Genomic DNA, 19542 nt, shown 5'->3' on the forward strand with positions numbered 1-19542 from the left:
CGAATACGGCGAGCAATTTCTTGGCTACGGCATTGCTGGGCATGCTTGTTTTTCGGGAGGCTGTGGGCGGGCTTTGGTGGGTTGGGGCTGGGATGATGGGGGCTGGGTGTATTCTTGTTGGGATGAGGGAGGGGGCGTGAATATGAATATACTGTTTTTGGTTTGATGGATGGGTGGATGGAGCTTTGAAGTAGATTGGGTTTGGATAGTTTATTTAAGTTAGATGTAGATGTACCTATGTATGTCGATTTAAAAGGAATGCCTGTTGTAGATAAGAGTCTTTCAAATGAGTCTGTATGGTGGGTGTCATGTATAGGGGATTGATACTTTGATATTTAGCTACTTGGAGCATTTCACTCTACGTTTCTCACAATTAAATTTGATATCTCTGTTTAGGAGAGTATCCAGAATATAGAAAGGCAAATAGGCGGGCTCAGTCTCGTGGGCTTGGAGGCATAGATTCTATAATCTACTTAGACTGTGTAGATATAGTGATATACTCCATACAATATGTGAATGGCAACCTGGTCTTCTCTTTTTGCATACTATCATAACGATGGCTCTATGCATAGAAATGGTTATTGTCTACAGAACAAGAGGCGCGGTAAGCCCATTGTTTACTTCCCAATAGGTACAATACAATATCTGTACTCGAAGATCCCATTGTTGACATTTTGAAAAGCCCTACTTTCAACTCTCCAGTTTCGGTTCTTCTCTTGTTTACCAACCCTCTTCCATCCTCTCAATTAACAAGGCATAAATCGTGATCATGGCTCCCCCTATTAGCCCTGGTGCCTCCGTCACCCACCACATTCAGTCTTCTCCCAGACGCTCTATCGCCTCAATCAAAGTCATCAAACGCGGCTTTCCTCCCATCATCCCAATCATCATCCCTCCAAACAAATACAGCCCCACCAGCCCCATCACAGAATGGTTCAAACTCGACCGTCTTCCCGATGAGATGCTGGAAGAAGTGTCGAAAACCCTCTCAGTCACAGAGCTCAATGCACTCCGCCTGACAAGCCGCCACATGTACCGTATCAGCCTCAGGACATACGCACGCACAGCCTTCCACACAATCTCAACAGACTTCAGTGAGCGATCTCTGGCTCGCATCCATGCCATTATCGAAGACGATATCTTCCGTCCTCAGATTCGCCAGATTGCAGTTCGGTGGACGGAGATTGACCGCCAAACAGACAAAGCCTTGGTAGAGGCATTCTGGATGGCTTTTAACCGCTTCGAGAATTGTCAGATGTCGGATGCTTGTCATTTTTTTCTTATGCTGCGGACTCACGTCTGATTGGGACCTGCCGTTTTCTGGGACTGGGGATGGATCTTTACAGCTGTTTTGATTGAGATACTTTATGTGCAGCTGAGATATGTGCAGTCATGGGAATGGAGGAATAGGGCTTGGAAGACTATGACCATGCAGCATTGGAACACATGGCAATTTTGAAGCAAACGTCTGGACACAAATCGAATATCATTACTGATACATCTATCATCTATTTCCAAAATTTCATACCTCATTGTAAGAAATGCGCAGGAGAGCTCTCAAAAACACCAATAGCCTGCTCCAACCTCTTCTCATACTCCTCCATTTCAGGTCTATCCTGATCACCGTCATCCAAATCCCCACAATCCTCTCCATCTCCCAAGTCCCAAGCCTAACAGTCCTCTACCACCTCTCCCAACGCAAACACCGTCAAAACAACACACTAACAGTCTCCGTCTTCGCCAAATCCCCAATGGAAGAACCGCCCAGCCAAACTCGCGCCAACAAAGAATCAAACCTCCACATGGCCGGCATAGAAGCCATAAACATAGCATGCACATTCCAAACCTGGCCAATCGAAGTCTCAACACTAACCCGCCAATCCTTCCGCCAACACATTGAAGGCGAGTCCCCGATCTTGCATATCGGCACACATGGCAGTCTCAATCACCGGAATCCTCTCCTCTCGTCTATATCCAGAGGTCGCGGACAGGATTTCCGCGTACTTGATATGTCAGCCGTCAGGAGTAATGTCAGTCTTCTTGTCTTCGCGGCTTGTCTAAGTGGTCTTGGGAAAGCGACTATCAGTAGCGAGGTACTTGGTTTCTCGCATGTTGTCCTGAGTACCGGGTGTTAGACATATATCGGGACATTGTGGAAAGTGAGCGATTTCGGATCGATGATGGTTATGATTGTTTTCCATCGGCTGCTGAAGAGGAAGACGTTTCTTTCTGTTGCGGAAGTTATGCGTGAAGCACAGTTGGAGGTGTTAGGGCTTGATTGTGAGAAGGCGGGTGCTCTTTAGATGATATTATGGGGGACTGGTCTTCGCCTGATATACTAGGTCGAGTTCCTGCGGAGTTTGTGCCTGATGCGGAGTTTTTGTTGTTGACTTTGAAGATGATTCTGGAGCAATTGGATTGGTTGAGTCTGTTCTATTGGGCGCCGTTTACGCTGATGGGGTTATGGCGACTTTCGGGTTTTGGGGGTTGAGGAATAAGTAACATTGTGTAGCAAACGCCTCTATAAAGATACAGTATAAGTATAAACACTATTCCTCCATTTTCGGGTATTAGATCATCGGTCGATCCTCTCTGTCCTCCAACTCGACCATGGCATCATCTTCGGTACCATCCAAGATGCCTGATGGCTCAGACTGCCTAGGCGGATTCCGATCACGCAGCCGGACCGGCCGGCGAGAGCCAGACACGAAACCAGCGACTGTCTGGATAAGTCGCCACAGGCGCTCTTCCAGCGTTTCATGTGCAGGGCTGTTCAAGTGCCCGCCGAGCCCGGAGAATTCCGATGAGCTCGTTGCTGCGAGGGTATGTTCCTCGGCTTCCACCTTGAACTGGTATTTCAGACAGTCTTTCACGGTGACTAGGCCGGTAAGGCGGCCACGGTGTTCAACCAGGATGACTCGCGGTCCCATCTTCTTGAAGATTTCCATGACTGTCTCGAGGGGGTGGCGCGGGTGTACGGTCAACGGTGTGTGATCGACATACCGCGAAAAGTCGACGAAGGCGGCTCCTGCGCTGCGCTGGATTGCATCGAATGTCTCTAATGACCGTGCGTGCTGGGGGACAGATGCTCTCCGTGCAACGGCGGCTTCGGCTGCTTCATTTGTGAAGACGCAGCGTGCGTTTGGTGCTACCATGCCCTCCTTGCGGGCACGGTCGATGGCATATCGGAGCTCGGTGCGTCCGATGTATCCAACTAGGGTTTTGCTGGTGCGATCTTCCACGACGGGGAAGCCTTGGAACTTGTTATCGTTGAGAAGATGTTCTGCTTCACGCACTGGGAAGTCCGATGCCGGCAGTGAGAGCGGGTCTGTGGTCATTGCGTGAGAGACGGGCACGTTGAAGACGTGCTCTTCTTTGTTGTCTAGGAACGGGAAGCCGTTAAACCAGATCATTCTGTCGGCGATACCACCGCTGCCGAATCGATCACCGACGGCTTTGGTTACTCCTACCACGATCTGCGAGAGGTTAGCATGTTAGATTGACAGACATCATTGAAAATACATACCATGGTTGGCAGAATGTATGTTAGCGCACCAGTCAGCTCGAACATAATGACCGTCACGGAGATGGTCAGATGCATGATCCCACTGAGGGCTGCACCTGCGCCTAGGAACGCGTATGTTCCCGGTGTGATGCAAGGTACGTCTGGATTACAAGAGGCGAAGAATGCAGATTTGGGGAACGATTCATGTAGTGCCTGCACCATGATTCCCACCATGCGACCAAAAGATGCTCCTACAGCCATTGAAGGCACGAAGATACCAGCTGGCACTTTGCAGCCATAGGAAATGATCACCAAGCCCGTGCGAAGAACAGTTGCAAAGGCTAGAGATAAGACCATCGGCCATCGGTTTTTGGCTCTGCTATAAGTCAGTATAGTTTCCTCGGCATATGGGGAGCATCTCATACTCGCAAAGTCCATCATAGTCATGACCACCCTCACATTCGCGGAACAAGATCTCCATCATTTCGGTCATGTTGATCTTGAGGAACATATTGGGGTAGCACAGCACTGCAGTTAGTCCGGCAAGAACAACTGACTCGGTGATAGGCCACTGGGACAGGTATTTCTTGCGGAATGCAGCCATGCGAAGGTTCCATTTCATCACGAATGCACCATAAAGTCCACCAAAGACTCCAAGGCCCACGAAGAAGAGCAGTTCAAAGAAATGCCAAGTCCGATCATATTCAACTTGGAACATGACCAATTGACCGGTTCTAAATGGGTTGACAGCCTGAGAAATTAGCAATGATCAACCGTCAACGAGTTGTATACGTACCGCCAGCACACTGGTGGCCACCAAAGCACAAAAATAACTACGCCAAAGAGTCTTGAGGGGGAAGTAGTTGGCCATTTCCTGTTGACAATCAGCATCATCACATAAGTGTAAGTGGCATCAGACGAACCTCCAGTGAGAACAGCACGCCTCCAATGGGGCTTCCAAAAGCAACAGCGACACCAGCTGCCGCTGAGGCAGTCAAGATCTCTCTTGTCTTCGAAGCATTCTGTTTATATTTACCAAAGAAGCGCGAGATCACGTTTCCTGTACACACGGCAAAGTGTACACTGGGTCCTTCCTTTCCCACAGAAAGACCCGATGCGATGGCCAGCGGTAGTGCAATTGACTTGATCAAGAGAGTCCAGGCACCCAGGAATCCCTTCATAACGAAGCCAGCAATAATGCATTTGATCTCTGAGATACCAGACCCTGCCGCATAGGGTGCAAAAGACTTGACCAGAACCGCGGCAATGGATGAAAGCATTAACTACATAAATATTAGTTCACAGGCCATGCATCACGGATGCGACAAGTCTTACCGCTCCAAAGAAATAGACGACATAGTTGAACAGCCAGAATGAAGTCCAATGCTTCCATTCGGGGCAGCCTATAGAACAGTAACGGTCAGTCTCATCATTTTAGTCTCCAACGAAGCTTGTTGAACATACCATTCTCTGCGCCCCAGCAGCAGAACTGCTCATTCAAATAGAATGCAGTAGTACAATGGCCCAACTTGATATCGGAGAGCCATTCGGTAATAATATTGAGCACAGCCGAATTCAATCCAATGGCCATGCCAACAAGTGTAACGACAAGCCACGCCTGGCCTGCATCATATGATTCGTACACTTTCCGCCTCCAGCCAAGGATGCCTTCCTGATCCCAGAACCCCGTCCCGCTGCGCCGCTTAGCGCGGCGCCGCGATTGTTCATAGACGGCATCTTGGACCCAGTCTATAGTGGTGAAGTCTTCATACCGCTTGATCTCACTGATCTCTTCTGTGATCGCGGGGGCTTGGGGGTCGGGAGCGGGTTCGGGGTCGATAGGAGAGGCAACAGGTCGGGGTGATGGCCTGCGCGAATTGCGGCGCTCGGAGTTAACTGAAAGCGACCGGGAAAAGGTCGAAGAAGGGCGCATTGAGTTCATGGCATCGATCGAGAGGATAGGATCAGCATAGTCGGCTTGGAGGCTATGAGCTGTCCGCGATGCGCTTCGCCGTGAGAAGACGGGCTTCCAGGCTTGAAATCAGATCCTCGGACCAGCCTTGAGGTATTGTCGGTCTTTATTCAAGCTGGTGGGATCTTGGGTAACTTGTGAGCGGAACGGAGCTGTGGAAGTAGACGAGGTGACAAAGCGAAGTCGCCAAGTATCGATAACTCTGATAACGCGGCCACGCGTTTAGCTCTTTCTCAACTCCACGCTGGCGCCCTTTTGCATCTACAACGGGTTAAGAGCTTGAAACGGCTGGCGCGTACTGCGACCTTTACTTTACTTACCACTTCCAACCACTACCATGCCTCCAAAGCCTATGGGAGATCCGGATGAGATCACCGGACAGAGCGCGCTTCCCAGTACGTGTTGGACTATAGCTGCGTCAGACAACGTGGCTAACTTATTTCTATAGTTTCACGAATCAAAAAGATCATCCAGCTAGACGAAGATATCGTACAATGCTCGAACAATGCGACTTTTGTCATCGCCAGGGCTACCGTGCGCCACACCCTTACTACCCTGCTTCGAGCACCGACTAACACAATTACAGGAGATGTTCATCCAACACCTTGCTGAACAAGGACACAACGTGGTCAAGTCCGAACGAAAACCCCGCAAGACCGTTCAATACAAAGATCTCGGTGGGTGGCGATTGCTGGTAGAGACCGACAACATGCTAATGATTGTGCAATAGCTGCGGCGGTATCACACACAGACAATCTCGAGTTCCTATCCGACGTGATTCCCAAGACTACGACGTACAAACAATTCAAGGAGAAGAAGGCCAAGGATGCGGCCGGCCAGAGCGCTATGGAGAAGGGCCAACGTACCCTCAATGGCACCAGTGCTGCTCCCCCAGCGAATGGCATTGGCACAGAGAATGCTACTCCACAGGGAGAAGAGTCGAAGACAACGTCTCCGTCGGTTCCTCGGCCGATGGTCCCTGTCAGCGCGTTGATTGCGGACCGGACAGTTGAACCCATGTCGAGTCATGACCATGACGTGGAGATGCAAGATTGAATGCTCCATATACGCCCTATTTTGTTCTCTGTTTATGATTTTGCATTGGAGTTTGCTGGTTCTGGGTTATGCGGTCGCATTGGGTCGGGTTACCGTAGATATTGACAGAGAAGTCAGTCTACTTAAAATGAAAACAAGTAATTAGCAGAAACAGGTCCAACTGCAAATATAGCAGCTAACTATAAATTAACTCGATATAACAGTAGTTAACAATATAATTAGCTTAGTTATATTGTTCGAATGGTAGGGAGTGAACGGGAACCGACCAGCCAATGAGCGGCCCCGTGATTCCGATCGCTAGCGAAAGCTCTGGCTCCAACTTCAACTTCCGACTTCATCCACCCTCTATCCCTCCACGTCCCTCCACACCTCGCGGCTCAATTCCCTCCGTGGTCAATTGCCCTCAACATGTCGCTCTCCTCCGCGTCCAGCACTTTGCTGCGCACCGTCGCCCGCCAGCAGGTGCCCACCACCCGCGCCGCCGTCACCTCCTGCCAGCGGAGGGGAGTTGCCGATGCGAAGTCATCCTTCGAGTCTCCCTTCGCCACCGCTAACGAGCCACGCTCGACCCTGAAGATCCCCGACTTCAGCAAGTACAAGTCCAACAGCTCGCCTCGCTCCAACCAAGTCTTCTCCTACTTCATGGCCGGCTCCCTCGGTCTGGCTACCGCCGTCGGTGCCAAGGCTACTGTTCAGGGTAGGTTTTTTTAATTCTTCGATTCGGAAAGAGATGGGAATAGAATACGAGCGGGAGTGAATTAGATGATATTTCGGATTTCTCGATTGGTCGGAACCGGACGTCCCTGTGCAACAATGACTGACGCGATATTCTTTTTCTCCAGACTTCCTGGTCAACATGTCCGCCTCCGCCGATGTCCTGGCCCAGGCCAAGGTTGAGATCGCTCTCGGTTCCATTCCTGAGGGCAAGAACGTACGTGTTTACATCCGCCATCCCATCCGTGACTTCCAGTGGTCAAAATCCTTATCTAACACACTCCAAACAGGTCATCATCAAGTGGCGTGGCAAGCCCGTCTTCATCCGCCACCGTACCCAGAGTGAGATCGACGAGGCCCGTCAGGGCAAGTGGGAGTCTCTCCGTGACCCCCAGCCCGATGAAGACCGTGTCCAGCGTCCCGAGTGGCTCGTCATGCTCGGTAAGTGGCACCACTCCAATATCTTGCTTGTTCAAGCACAATTCCCATTTCTAACTATCCTTTAGGTGTCTGCACCCACTTGGGTTGTGTCCCCATTGGTGAGGCCGGTGACTATGGCGGCTGGTTCTGCCCCTGCCACGGTTCCCACTACGACATCTCCGGCCGTATTCGGAAGGGTCCCGCCCCTCTGAACCTGGAGGTCCCCGCCTACAACTTCCCCGAGGATGAGGTTCTTGTCATCGGTTAAGCGATCCTTTTTTCAATGCACCCCGAATTTGATCACCGCCCCCGAGCGGCTTGTCTCATTAGAATGTGTGGATGAGATAAAAGATAGAGGGATGATGTATCTCCTATCTATCTGTGTATGTGCTTGTGCGTTTTGGTTATTTCCCTTTTTTAGACAGAGCGGCCGTGTGTCTTGTCAAGATTAAGAGACCTGTGTTTTAATATGGACAAAAAATGAGCCTCTTCTTCCCTTTTGTTTCATGCTCCGGGCTCTCGAGGTCCCTGCAAGCGCGCGCTTCGCCATCCGTGAGGTTAGATGCTCAGGCTAGGATTTTGTCCTAGCAGTGCAGATGATGTCCGCGGTCTCCTTGAGTACATACTTATGTTCTATATTTAGTGTATCGTCTAGTCGTGTTATTTCCTATGTTCAATCTCCGATTCTTCAAGGCTAAAGCTGTACGTAAACGTGAACCAAGGTGAGATCATTCAATGTTTTGCTATATACTCAACTCGCCAGACGCTGCAATAGTAGTACACTAGACTCGATTCTATCCAAGCGAGTCTATCTCTTCATTCAACTATACAAATATACCCACTCCAATGCACCGGGTGAGTTATCAAATCTCCAGTACCAACATGGACCCTTATACTATTGTACGAAGAGTCGTTGGTAACTCTGATACATGTACCTGGCCATGTCTATGTCCAATGTCATGTTCAAATAGATCATCACAAATCACCCAGATCTAAATAGGGCAAAGAGGAGACCCATAACAGCAGCACCAGTCGCAGCACTCTGAAGCGCCACTGTGGTAACATCACGCTGAGAGACGGCTATGCTTCGCTCACTGAAAAACTCATGGAAGACTTGCTTCCAGTATTCGACAGAGGTAGGCGGGTAAGAGATACCAGACAAGCGAGACTGAAGCGACTGAGCGGCACTCACACTCGCGTCACCCGTTGAAGGCGCAGCAGTAGCAGTAGCAGTATCAGCAGGGAGAGTCTCCTGCACGGCCTTCGGCAAATCCTCAATGACAGTTGAAGGCTCAGTATCAGAAGTAGCATCCACAACCTCGGACGGGATCGCCGAAAGCGAAACAGCACTCTCAGCCAGGAAAGCACGGTTAAGCTCCTTCTCCTTCTCAAGCGCCTCAACGACCTTATCCTCAAAGCCCTTTACAAGTCTCTTTCTGCGCCATGGCTCGACGAGAATCTGGAAGACTAGGAAGAGAAGCACGTTGACACCCATCAGACCCCATGTGCCCCATGTTGACATGCGGCGGATTTTATCGGACCAGACTTGTTCTTCGTGGTAGCGGGAGAGGATGCTCTTGCTTAGTTGGGCGGCTGCTTCTTCGGCTTCGCGTTCTGCTGCTGAGAGTGCGTGCGAGGTCTCGGTTTCCGCTACTTCGTTTGTGTGGTCGTTGCGGTAGAGGAGGGTGAAGCGTTCTAGGTCTGTTGGCGACCAGGCGTGTTTGCGTTGTAGGAGTTCGTTTACTTCGCGTTGGGAGGTTGAGCGGCGGTTTATTGCTGAGGCGTAGTTTTCTTTGGCTTGTTTGACGTGAGCTCTGGCTGTGCGGAGACGGCTTTCTGTTTTGTTATTAGTTTCTGGGCTGGAAGACTTGGTTGGGTTGGGTTGGGTTAAGGTGCGTACCTTGGAAGTGGATGTCGTTCTTTAGGGCTTCAATGCTAGAGTAGCCGGTCAGGTCGTTGAGTCGTTGGCCTGCTACGAAGACGTTTGATTGCAGGTTGTCCATCATTGTGCTGAATTGCTTGGACATTTGTGACCGCCGGCTTTCCAGGTAGGAAGGAAGACCTCCACTCTTTGCCTCGGCTTCACTGGCATCTTGCTCCAGCTGTGCCGACCTTTCCTTCTCTACTTCACTCTCCTTCGTGCGTAATTGTTCCGCAGTCTGGTCGGACTCTGTGTGAGGGGGGGCAGCATGAGAACTCCCCACCTCAACACCCGGGATCGGGGCCGGGTCGCGGGAACCAAGCTCTAGCTCTCTCTCCTTAATGACCTTCTCAGCGTCGCTGGGGAACTTCTCTTTGTCATCAAAGGCAGCATATGTCTCGGGCTGTCGGCGGAATTGACATTGTACGCAGGCGGAGAAGCTCCGCGGAGTCGGTCTGGTGATGGGAAAGGTTGGGGTGGCTGGGCGGAAATGTGCTCGCACCGGCGAGGATCGTGTTAATTGAAGGCTGGACCGGAGTGAGTGCTTGAGCAGTATTGGCATGGACTGCATGGCCGGTGTATAGCCACTGGCTCGTGGCGAGGGGAGTGGTTGTAAGGCAGAGGCCGGGTGAAGATCTCGGGTACCTGGCCTCGGATAGGCTTATCAGATTGGAGCCAGTTGCAGAACCCTGGCATGGAATATTGTGTATGTTGTAATCACTGTTTATACTACCTTAGTTATTTCTAGTTAAATATCTAGCTTACTATTCTCGTGAGATGAGAAAATATCTTTTGGCTCTCATTGGCACCGCCGGTCCTATGGAATATATATATCCGCTTCATATCAATGAAGACCACCACTACTTGAACAACATTGTTGTGAGATCATCAAAGTTGCCATAATATCGCATTCGCAGGTTTATAACAAAGACCATTAGACACAAACTTTCCCCGATACAAAGATTGCAATATTGCATCAAAAGTTTAGCACCACCCCAAACCTCGAACCCAAGAAATGACAAAGAACTACGTATAGAAAGAAAAAAAAAGCGAAGAGAAGAAAAATACACAGTTCTCGGCAAATGACCAGTAAAAGAAATATTCAGAATTGAATTACATAGAACATTGCTTCGTCAAAATCATAATGCAGTTCTTAGAACGAGGTCCAAAGAAAGAAAGTAAGGGAACTACACAATACCTAGAATGGAGGGTATAACAGATCACGACCAAAACTGAACTGACATGCGAGAACACTTTTCGCAAATGCAGCATCCTAGTTTTGTCTCAGCACCCGCCACCTCTTTATTCATCGCTCTGCACCTTATTATCACCCTTGACAGCCTCAGCATACGTCGGTGGAGCATGCGAGCTACCCCCCTGCTCAGCACCCTCATGCTGGCCTTGTTGCTTATTCGCCGAGTTCGACTGAGCAGACGCCTGCTGCCCATTGGCGACAGTACCATATGACCGCGGGGCGGGATGCTGGAGGGGCTGGTGCGAGACATAGTAGTAGGTGACATTTCCGTTCTCGAGATCACGGCGCTGGCTTGCGCCACCAGGGATGGGTTCATAGCTCGCCTCGTCAGGGTCTTGTTCCGGGTATTTGACGATGATGTACCATGCATGGATGAGGCCGGGGAGGTATCCCAGGAGACAGAGGGCAATGTTGATGATCGAGTCGGCTGTGCAGATGCCCGCCTTGACCCATACTATTGAGACAGACCTTGATCAGCACTGGCATGGCTATATGTGGTGGGGTCTGGGGGTGATGGAGCTGCGACTTACCTGCAATGGGTGGGAAGAAGACGGCGAGAACCGCCAGGAAAAAGTCAGAGCTGCACATGGCTGTGATTTGAAGTGAGTATCAAAATGGTTGTAATCGACGTCGACGTCTATGACTTTTGCGATGGGTTCGATGCAGGAGTGGCAGCCTGCTTATCCCCCGATCAGATGATGTCAAGGTCATGTGACTGCAGACATAGGACTACATTACTCCCGAGGTCTTCAAAATTATAGTTTGCAAAGTCAACATTATACCGTGGACTACTCATGTAAGGATATTATATCAATCGCGTTTTGACTACAATCAATTATCGAAATGCGACTCATCCCAATGCCGGACCGCAAAAGCGGGGTGCAGCCAACTTTCTATACAAGCGGTAAGTACCCAGTACGAGCTACTGTTACCAACCCACTCCCGTGTCCAGGTACCAAGTACCTGTGTGTCCCAACGATGTCCCTCGCATATTTCCACGATAGCTCACACAATATGGTATATCGGTTCTGTGCATCATGCAAGGCAGTTGGAAAATAAGCAGGCCGGTATGGTAAAACGTTGAAATTTGTGAGACGGCAGTGTTATAGCGATCGTCATTCGGAGCCGCTAACGTCCGTAGCGAGGCTGGGAAACGGAGATGAATACTGTACGAGGACTCGGTATTATACAGAAAAAGTACGAAAGCCCCTGTCTGGGCCCTGCTTATTGAATGGATATTGAATGGCAATCTCAAAATTGGGAGAAAAAGAATGAAAAGTGCTGAGGTAAGATAGTAAGAAAAAGAGTAAACAAACGGGAACCCCCTTTTTAGCATGTAAGATGAGCTGTAACATTCGAGTCTGACTTATGTCTGCGCATATGTAAAAATAACCAAATAGCCGCTGTTTCACAATTCCCTTTTTCCCAGCAGTTCGTCTCCCTTTACCCACTAAGCCCAGGCCACTTCCATCTTGGTCCATAGGCAATCTCATCTCCTCTTCTCCCCTGGTCTTTTGTCTTCCCTTTCGATCTGGGTTTCGTTGACCTATCATTCTGGGTTCACATTGAACCCAAGTCACTCGTTTACTTTCTTTCGCGCGTTTTTCTCTTCTTTTTCCGAGCTTGAGGCAGTAACGGTGGCCTGGGGTCGACCAGTTTCTCTTCTTTTACCCGCCAGTCGTGCCAAATTGAACATTCCCGATCGCAATTGACACATTCCGCGGCATATCTACCTGGGAAGCTTCTTCTATACCAGGGCGACAACTTTCGAGTTTCACGTCCGACCATGTCAGACTCTTGTATCTCCCTCTCGGGGTCAAGCGCCTGTCCTGCCTGGGCCAGCTCGTCCATTTCCACCAATTCCAGCCTATACGGGAGCTTGTGAGTCAACACGCGCCTGAAAACTCGAAGATACATGCTGACAGTGTGCTAGTCCATTCCTCAAAGGTGTATCGAACCTGACCGAGTTCGATGATTCATTAAAAGACTATGTTAAGGGGTCATATGTCTCATTAAAGTATGTGTTGGCAATCATTGGGCAAGGGAGATACTGACTGGTGCATTGTAGATATGACGAGTTGTTGGGCTGCAAAGGCCTCAACACTAGCGCATCAAGCGACTACTATGCCCAATACACAACTAGTGTGATGTGCAGCAGTGTCATCCAGAGTTCCATATCCGACTGTGGTCTATCAACCGATGATGCGCTCCCAATCTGTGTCGACACATGTGCGCTTTGGGCGCGAAGCGAGGAGGAGACTATGGTCAACACCGATCTATGCACCGGCACCGACAAGGACTATACGAGCCAAATCTACTCCGACTTGATTATCTGCGAACAACCATACAAAGCCCTTTCTGGAAGCTGCATCGAAGGAGCCGCGAACGAGCCCGACAACTGTGGATTTGCGTCGAACACCATTGGACTCTGCACCTACTGCGCGGGTGGAACCGATACCTGCTGCACATCATCCAATGCCACGAGCCGCTGTAATGGGGTTACGATACCTACTTCGACTCTGCCACCACTTACTTCGTCTTCTGCCGCGGCTGCAGGTGGTCACCATGGATTGTCTGGTGGTGCAATTGCTGGAATTGTGATTGGTTCCGTTGCAGGAGCTGCCATTCTCGCCGCTCTGATCGCCTTCCTTTGTATCTTCATGCGCCGCCGCCGCAGGAACACTCCGAACGAAGCTGGATTGAACCAACCCAACCCGCAACGCAAGGGAGGATCGCCATCAATGCAACAGGCTGGGAGCCCGACCGGATATAATATGATTCCAGGGGGTCGAGTCACACGCATGTCTGCCTTGCGCGAAATGCCCAGCTCCTCCTCGCCTGCCTATTCACGGACTTCTGCGGCGATGTACAGCGGTGCCAAGTATAGTGATACATCGGATTCAGAGGCCATGGGTGCCAGTCCTGGAGCCATGTCCAAGAAGATCCCTCCTGTGACTGGCAAGCGTCTTGGCTCGCTTTCGAGCAGCTCTGTTCTGGCTGGACTAGAAAGCGACAGCTCGCCTCGCTCCGGTACTAATACCACTTACCAATACTCTTCCCCTGAAGGAGTGACCAGCGGTCAATCAGAGCAGCTGTCATACTTCCGCGATTACTACTCGCAAGATGACATCCACGCCGGAGACAAGGTAGCCGTTCTCTGGGCCTACTCCCCCAGAGCAGGCGACGAGTTCGAACTCGATCGCGGTGAGATCCTCAAGGTGATTGGTATCTGGGACGATGGCTGGGCGACAGGTGTGCGTCTTCCCGAGCGAGCCGAGGACCACGACATCAGCCACCGCGAGCAACGAGACAGTGGAGTCTCGAATGGCTCTCACCTGCCTGCCGGCTCGTCCCCTACGCCATCAGGCGAGATCAAGGCCTTCCCCTTGGTCTGTATCTGTCTCCCGCAGCACTGGCGCAAGATCATCGACGGTGGCCAGGAAGACGATGTAGTCTGAGCGCGGTTCTCAGTTCCCATCAAAATTACGTCTTTCACGACAGCGTGCTGATGCTTTTCCATCTTTCCAGCTTGGCGAGTTGGTTTGATCCGTGCTTTTCTCTCTCTCTCTCTTCAGGCTGGCCACCTCTGATCTCAATGCTCGTTTTCTTCTCGTATTCGATATACCCCCCTTTTTATGACGATCTCGTCTTTTCCTTTGGTTCTTCTATTCTCTTTCTCCTTCTGTGGGGAACCGGTCGCTGGCGCATCGGACTTGGTGGGAATTCCTCACTTGGTCTCTTTTATGTACCCTCGGTTTGCCATTTCTATGTATACCCGTCAGAGGATATCACATACATGCACTTAATGTACATAATTAGACAATTCTACAAGATTAAGGGACATCTCTCCACACTCCCCACATCTGCTCATATCTTACCCGGATCTTGCGGAATCGCGCCTTCGCATATGCAATTACTTTACTAATCCTTGCCCCTCATTTCGCCATAGCCTCCGGGGTACATTTAACTATATTAACTCCCTTCTTGACCTCACCTTCCTCTCTATCACTCACACCAGTACCCATAACACATAGCCCACAACCCATAATGTCCACCCCAAAGATCATCCTCTACACAAACCGCGGCTGCCCATGGGCTCACCGCGCCCACATAGCCCTAAAGGAATCAGGCCTGGACTATGAAGAAGTCACCATCGACCTGAGCAAGCCCCGCGAGCCCTGGTATCTGGACGTGAACCCGGTAAGTACAACCAAACCACCTATCCCCCTATATCAAAAACTAACAAATCCAATCTAAAGCGCGGCCTCGTCCCAAGCATTTCCTACAACGGAAACATAATCACAGAATCAGGCATCGTAGCCCAATTCATTGCAGACGCCCACCCATCCCACCTCCTCCCCCCCTCAGGCCCCGCCGAAAACTCCCTGTACCGTGCTCGCGTAGCCTTCTTCGTGGATGCATTCTTTAGCAAGGTCGTTCCGCATCTATTTGCTAGTTTGCGCGCGGCTTCGGATGCTGAGCGGGATGATGCTGCGGAGTTGCTGGTTGATGCTGTTGTTAAGGAGGTTGAGCCTTTATTGGAGGATGGGAAGGGGCCTTTCTTTGGGGGGAGCGAGAGGTTGACGCTTGCTGAGGTATGTATATTCCCAGCTGTAGAGATGTGATGTCTAGGTGGGGATTGCTGAGCGTGTTCGTTGGCTAACGAGTGTTATCTTTATGTGACAGGTTCAATCGGGATCATTCCTGCTTCGCATCCTTGGCTTTGCGAAGCCTGAACATGGTCTTGTTAGTGCCAAGTTGCCTGCTTTGTTGGAGCGGGCGCCGCGCTTTAAGCGGTGGGCTGAGGCTACTGTTGCTCATGAGAGTGTTAATTTTATCTGGGAGGAGAAGGCTGTTGCTGATAAGATGAGGGCTAAGTTTGCGCCTAAGGTTTAGATAGAGGTTAACTTAGTGAATATGAATATGTTGATTTTGTTGCAGGCATGATTTATTACTGGTGGGCCGGGAATCATAAAAATAGACAAAGACGTCCCATGGTTGAGTGACTGGGGACTTTTTTAGAGTACGTCAGTGGCATGTGTAGCGCCTCTTTGTAACTTACCCATAGAGAATGGTGAGAGAATGGAGTATATGTACTCTACAGTATGTTATGCAGGTTAAGTGGTGTGATTACCCTGGTACTGGGTACTTCCAAGACACAAGTTAGTGGATATTTTCAAGATCGGAAACACATGTACTACTGTAGACATTGGTCCAATGGCAGCAGTAATTGCCTGGAATGCTCCCTACCACATGGCAAACCCACTACATCTTTTAATGACCAGGATACAGCCCCAATTACACCATGTAAGCCTACGACACTCCTGGCTGAAACAGGTACCGGGTACTTTGTTTATAGGTGTTCCGACTATATCACGTGCAGCCACCCCACCAAGGCAACACCTACAATTCACCCCTCAAACTCCATCTTCCCCCATCCGACTCCGTTTCCTGACCTCCGCCCATCCCTGTAAGTGATATTCGGACCTGCACTCATGGTCTTGACCAGCCTGAGACAGACTGAGAGTCTTGAGGGAATTTCAGCTGACATCGCGTGCCAGCCAACCCGTCCCTTTTCGTTCACTCATCTACATAAGCAATCATGTCGGTTAGTATTACCTACCTCAATGTCATGCCAAATGTACTCCAATACTGACTTGTTTATCGCGCAGCTCGCATCGGGGTAAGTCGCTCACATTCTCCCGCCACATCGATTTCCCCTCATTCCCTCCGATATTGACACTCCCTACAGTGTCCAGGTCCAGGATGACTGCATTACCTCCTTCCAAGACTTCAGCCGCAGCCATGGAAAGACCAAGTACATCATCTACAAGATCGCCGACAACAAGAAGGAGGTCGTCGTAGACTCAGTCGGCAAGGACCAGGACTACGAGGTCTTCCGCAACGAGCTCGCCGACGCCAAGGACAGCCTGGGTCGCCCGGCTCCCCGCTACGCAGTCTACGATGTCGAGTACGAGCTGCCCGGCGAGGGCAAGAGGTGCGCACACAACCCCAGCCAACGTATGACCTGTCGCTAACCAGATTGCCCCCCACAGAAGCAAGATCATCTTCATCTCCTGGGTTCCCAGCGACACCCCCACTCTCGTAAGTGTCCCTCGCCTGCTACAGCGCATCCAAACCCAGAATCAATGGCTAACGACTCCCCCGCTAGTGGTCCATGATCTACGCCAGCACCCGTGAGGTCCTCAAGAACGCTCTCAACGTTGTTACTTCCATCCACGCCGACGACAAGTCTGATATCGAGTGGAAGACAGTGCTGAAGGAGGCCAGCGGTGGCAAGGCATAGATGATGGCGCCGGCTGGATCCGGGCTGCGCGACGGATAGGGGTGCGCCCTCGACGGCGCTGCGGAACGATCAATTCATTTCCTCACTCCGTTCTCCCATTTTCTTCTTAGTTGCAATGCAAGACCGTTACGACTTGGCCTGTTTCTGTTCATTTCGAGGCCTTCAGACCATGCAGTTTGCGGATTTCAATCCAATCTCAAAATCTCTTTTCTTTCTGAACTCTCGAAGCATGCTTGAAACTGGAATTTCGAAACTCGATTGTCAATATTGGGCGGTTTTCCTGCTTATAATGGAGTGCATATGATAGTTCTGGAGAGTGCTGGCATTGTGTAGATTAGTTAGGCATGTCTTTTTGGTTGACAACTGGCTAGAGTGTAGGCGGGTAAATATTCCGAGGCAAAGTCCTGGGTGAAAAGGGAAGAGGGAGCAATTGGGGTTATCATCCAGGAACATGTTAATCAGCAACAAATAAGCACAACACCGCCATATCACCACAGAAAAAGAACATCATGCCATGTGCTGAGAATGATGATGCTTCTCACTGGCAGAATCGAGATGGCCGGGTTCGGCCAGCCAATCAGCAGTCAGCCAAACCCGAACCGCGCTAGTCCCGACCGGATCCTCGCCTTTCCACCTCAAACCACAAGAAACGTCTTCAAGTCACCCATCACCCCCTCCACTCTCTCCATAGCCGTGCCCTGGCGTACCCTCTGGCTTACTCCGTCTCGGCCCTCCATTAAACTCCTCAATTGAACCCGATTTCGACGTGGTGCTCCCACCTCCCGCCTGCCGCACAATGTTTCTTCGCACCGTCTCTCGCGCTGTTCCTCGCAGCACCGCGGCCATCCGTGTCGCCCCTGCCTCTGTGAACGCCATCCAGACCCGCGCTGCCTCTGACCATGCCATCGCCAACCCCACTCTCGCCAGCATCGAGAAGCGCTGGGAGGGTATGCCTCCTCAGGAGCAGGCCGAGCTCTGGATGCAGCTCCGTGACCGCATGAAGGTTGATTGGCACCAGTTGACCCAGCAAGAGAAGAAGGCCGGTACGTGCTGTCTCCAGATGAGCGGGTTTGGACGAGACAGCCTTTCGCTTCGTCTACCCCGTCGCTTCCGAGGTTATACTCGGAATCCCCGAACCATGACTCCACAATCGATCTCCCCATTATAACATATAACTAACCTAATTCTTTGCTATAGCTTACTACATTGCCTTCGGTGCCCACGGCCCCCGCGCCCAGGCCCCCAAGGGCGAAGGCTGGCGTGTCTTGAGCAAGGTTGTGCAGCTGACCGTTGCCTCCGTTGCCATCTTCTACGCCGTCCACGCCTTCGCTGGCAAGCAGCCCGCTACTATGTCCAAGGAGTGGCAGGAGGCCTCCAACGAATATGCCCTGGTAATATCCCCCATCCATCCCCCCTTTCCGACCGTCGCGAGACCTCCCCTGGAAACTATATCCGCTGTATCAAATGCTAACCTCCCCAACAGAAAGAGAAGATCAACCCCATCCACGGCATCAGCAAAGAGGGTTACGAAGGCAAGGGCTTCGTCCAGAGCCCCCCTGCCGAGAAGTCATAGATGTACCGGTCCGACTGGGAATGAGGCGATATCTGAGCAGGACGGACGACGGCACCCATATGACATCGATGTCGATTTTCTCATAAGCTCTTCTGGCCATGTTCATCATGTCTATTTACCGGAGGATGGGCCCTCGCCTGTGCGCGCGGCACTCGATAATTCCCTATTTCTGTCCCCTTTGGCAAGCATCCGAACATGCGTGTATCCCGTACTGTGCTATCATCAATGTATCTCTTTTGTAGCCATAGAGAATATGTTTTCATCTATTTTTGTGTCTCTATATCTTGTGTCATGTTGGTGTTGTGGTTTCCCTGTTGGAATCCGAATGGCGTGGTGTGTCTACGGAGTGATTCGGAACAGACGTAAGTGCGGAGAATCCCTGTAGCAACAAGGTACGGTTAAATTCCTGGCGATTGGGGGATATTTCAGTCTATATACACATACAGTACAGTCAGTACCGCATGTAAATAAAGCTAATATAATCATCAATCTTTATGTCTTTATACTCGACTATAAGGTTATCCCATGGTTGACCCCAACACGTCAGAGATTTCCCGAGCTGGTCAGCTTCTGTGCTCGGACTAACGGGCCATTGACCCTTCTGATGCGGTCCGTTCCAACGCCTATGCCTCTAGCTTTTAGTTACTTAATTTATGAACAATATTTAGCTGATCTGGGGAACGAATTAGTCCGAATTCATATAGCAACACTGTGGCTCCCTGCTTCCGGGTGCCAAGCCTCGGTGTGTGTGCGTGAATTCCAGGGCAACGGGATGAGCTCCCTCAACCACCACGCTAGTGCCAAAGGTTGTAGACATAT

General features: G+C 50.7%; 10 protein-coding genes across 10 annotated transcripts; 7 read left to right on the forward strand and 3 right to left on the reverse strand.

The window, feature by feature from the left end:
- Positions 1 to 769: 769 nt before the first annotated feature.
- On the forward strand, positions 770 to 2135 carry PENARI_c009G09355 (F-box protein; the record flags this gene model as incomplete). The annotated part of the gene is made up of 2 exons (XM_022631985.1): positions 770 to 1257; positions 1610 to 2135. 2 exons carry the CDS (start codon positions 770 to 772, stop codon positions 2133 to 2135), a joined length of 1014 nt encoding a protein of 337 aa, XP_022488322.1.
- Positions 2136 to 2570: 435 nt separating this feature from the next.
- PENARI_c009G10277 (chloride channel protein) lies at positions 2571 to 5438 on the reverse strand (the record flags this gene model as incomplete). The annotated part of the gene is made up of 7 exons (XM_022632015.1): positions 2571 to 3476; positions 3527 to 3881; positions 3931 to 4256; positions 4302 to 4379; positions 4429 to 4788; positions 4841 to 4908; positions 4970 to 5438. 7 exons carry the CDS (start codon positions 5436 to 5438, stop codon positions 2571 to 2573), a joined length of 2562 nt encoding a protein of 853 aa, XP_022488275.1.
- A 376-nt stretch (positions 5439 to 5814) lies between these two features.
- PENARI_c009G00546 (histone-fold domain-containing protein) lies at positions 5815 to 6533 on the forward strand (the record flags this gene model as incomplete). Its single annotated transcript, XM_022631716.1, has 4 exons — positions 5815 to 5872; positions 5926 to 6011; positions 6064 to 6154; positions 6208 to 6533. 4 exons carry the CDS (start codon positions 5815 to 5817, stop codon positions 6531 to 6533), a joined length of 561 nt encoding a protein of 186 aa, XP_022488394.1.
- A 408-nt stretch (positions 6534 to 6941) lies between these two features.
- Positions 6942 to 7935, forward strand: rip1 (ubiquinol--cytochrome-c reductase catalytic subunit RIP1; the record flags this gene model as incomplete). Its single annotated transcript, XM_022631925.1, has 4 exons — positions 6942 to 7230; positions 7376 to 7464; positions 7538 to 7688; positions 7754 to 7935. 4 exons carry the CDS (start codon positions 6942 to 6944, stop codon positions 7933 to 7935), a joined length of 711 nt encoding a protein of 236 aa, XP_022488379.1.
- Positions 7936 to 8649: 714 nt separating this feature from the next.
- On the reverse strand, positions 8650 to 10159 carry she9 (putative mitochondrion biogenesis protein (She9); the record flags this gene model as incomplete). Its single annotated transcript, XM_022631947.1, has 2 exons — positions 8650 to 9503; positions 9568 to 10159. The coding sequence occupies 2 exons, from the start codon at positions 10157 to 10159 to the stop codon at positions 8650 to 8652; spliced, it is 1446 nt and encodes a 481-aa protein (XP_022488284.1).
- Positions 10160 to 10890: 731 nt separating this feature from the next.
- PENARI_c009G06201 (putative stress response RCI peptide) lies at positions 10891 to 11431 on the reverse strand (the record flags this gene model as incomplete). The annotated part of the gene is made up of 2 exons (XM_022631886.1): positions 10891 to 11297; positions 11374 to 11431. The coding sequence occupies 2 exons, from the start codon at positions 11429 to 11431 to the stop codon at positions 10891 to 10893; spliced, it is 465 nt and encodes a 154-aa protein (XP_022488381.1).
- Positions 11432 to 12629: 1198 nt separating this feature from the next.
- On the forward strand, positions 12630 to 14301 carry PENARI_c009G03441 (SH3 domain protein; the record flags this gene model as incomplete). Its single annotated transcript, XM_022631810.1, has 3 exons — positions 12630 to 12724; positions 12777 to 12860; positions 12912 to 14301. 3 exons carry the CDS (start codon positions 12630 to 12632, stop codon positions 14299 to 14301), a joined length of 1569 nt encoding a protein of 522 aa, XP_022488108.1.
- A 589-nt stretch (positions 14302 to 14890) lies between these two features.
- Positions 14891 to 15739, forward strand: PENARI_c009G10305 (glutathione S-transferase family protein; the record flags this gene model as incomplete). The annotated part of the gene is made up of 3 exons (XM_022632017.1): positions 14891 to 15043; positions 15103 to 15438; positions 15530 to 15739. The coding sequence occupies 3 exons, from the start codon at positions 14891 to 14893 to the stop codon at positions 15737 to 15739; spliced, it is 699 nt and encodes a 232-aa protein (XP_022488371.1).
- Positions 15740 to 16445: 706 nt separating this feature from the next.
- On the forward strand, positions 16446 to 17150 carry PENARI_c009G02229 (actin-binding ADF family protein; the record flags this gene model as incomplete). The annotated part of the gene is made up of 5 exons (XM_022631775.1): positions 16446 to 16451; positions 16516 to 16526; positions 16596 to 16841; positions 16900 to 16948; positions 17016 to 17150. 5 exons carry the CDS (start codon positions 16446 to 16448, stop codon positions 17148 to 17150), a joined length of 447 nt encoding a protein of 148 aa, XP_022488074.1.
- A 796-nt stretch (positions 17151 to 17946) lies between these two features.
- On the forward strand, positions 17947 to 18723 carry PENARI_c009G10021 (cytochrome c oxidase subunit IV family protein; the record flags this gene model as incomplete). Its single annotated transcript, XM_022632008.1, has 3 exons — positions 17947 to 18193; positions 18348 to 18541; positions 18634 to 18723. The coding sequence occupies 3 exons, from the start codon at positions 17947 to 17949 to the stop codon at positions 18721 to 18723; spliced, it is 531 nt and encodes a 176-aa protein (XP_022488101.1).
- Positions 18724 to 19542: the final 819 nt, after the last annotated feature.

Source organism: Penicillium arizonense (genome assembly GCF_001773325.1).
Source record: "Penicillium arizonense strain CBS 141311 chromosome Unknown PENARI_contig009, whole genome shotgun sequence".
NCBI classification, from domain to species: Eukaryota; Fungi; Ascomycota; class Eurotiomycetes; order Eurotiales; family Aspergillaceae; genus Penicillium; species Penicillium arizonense.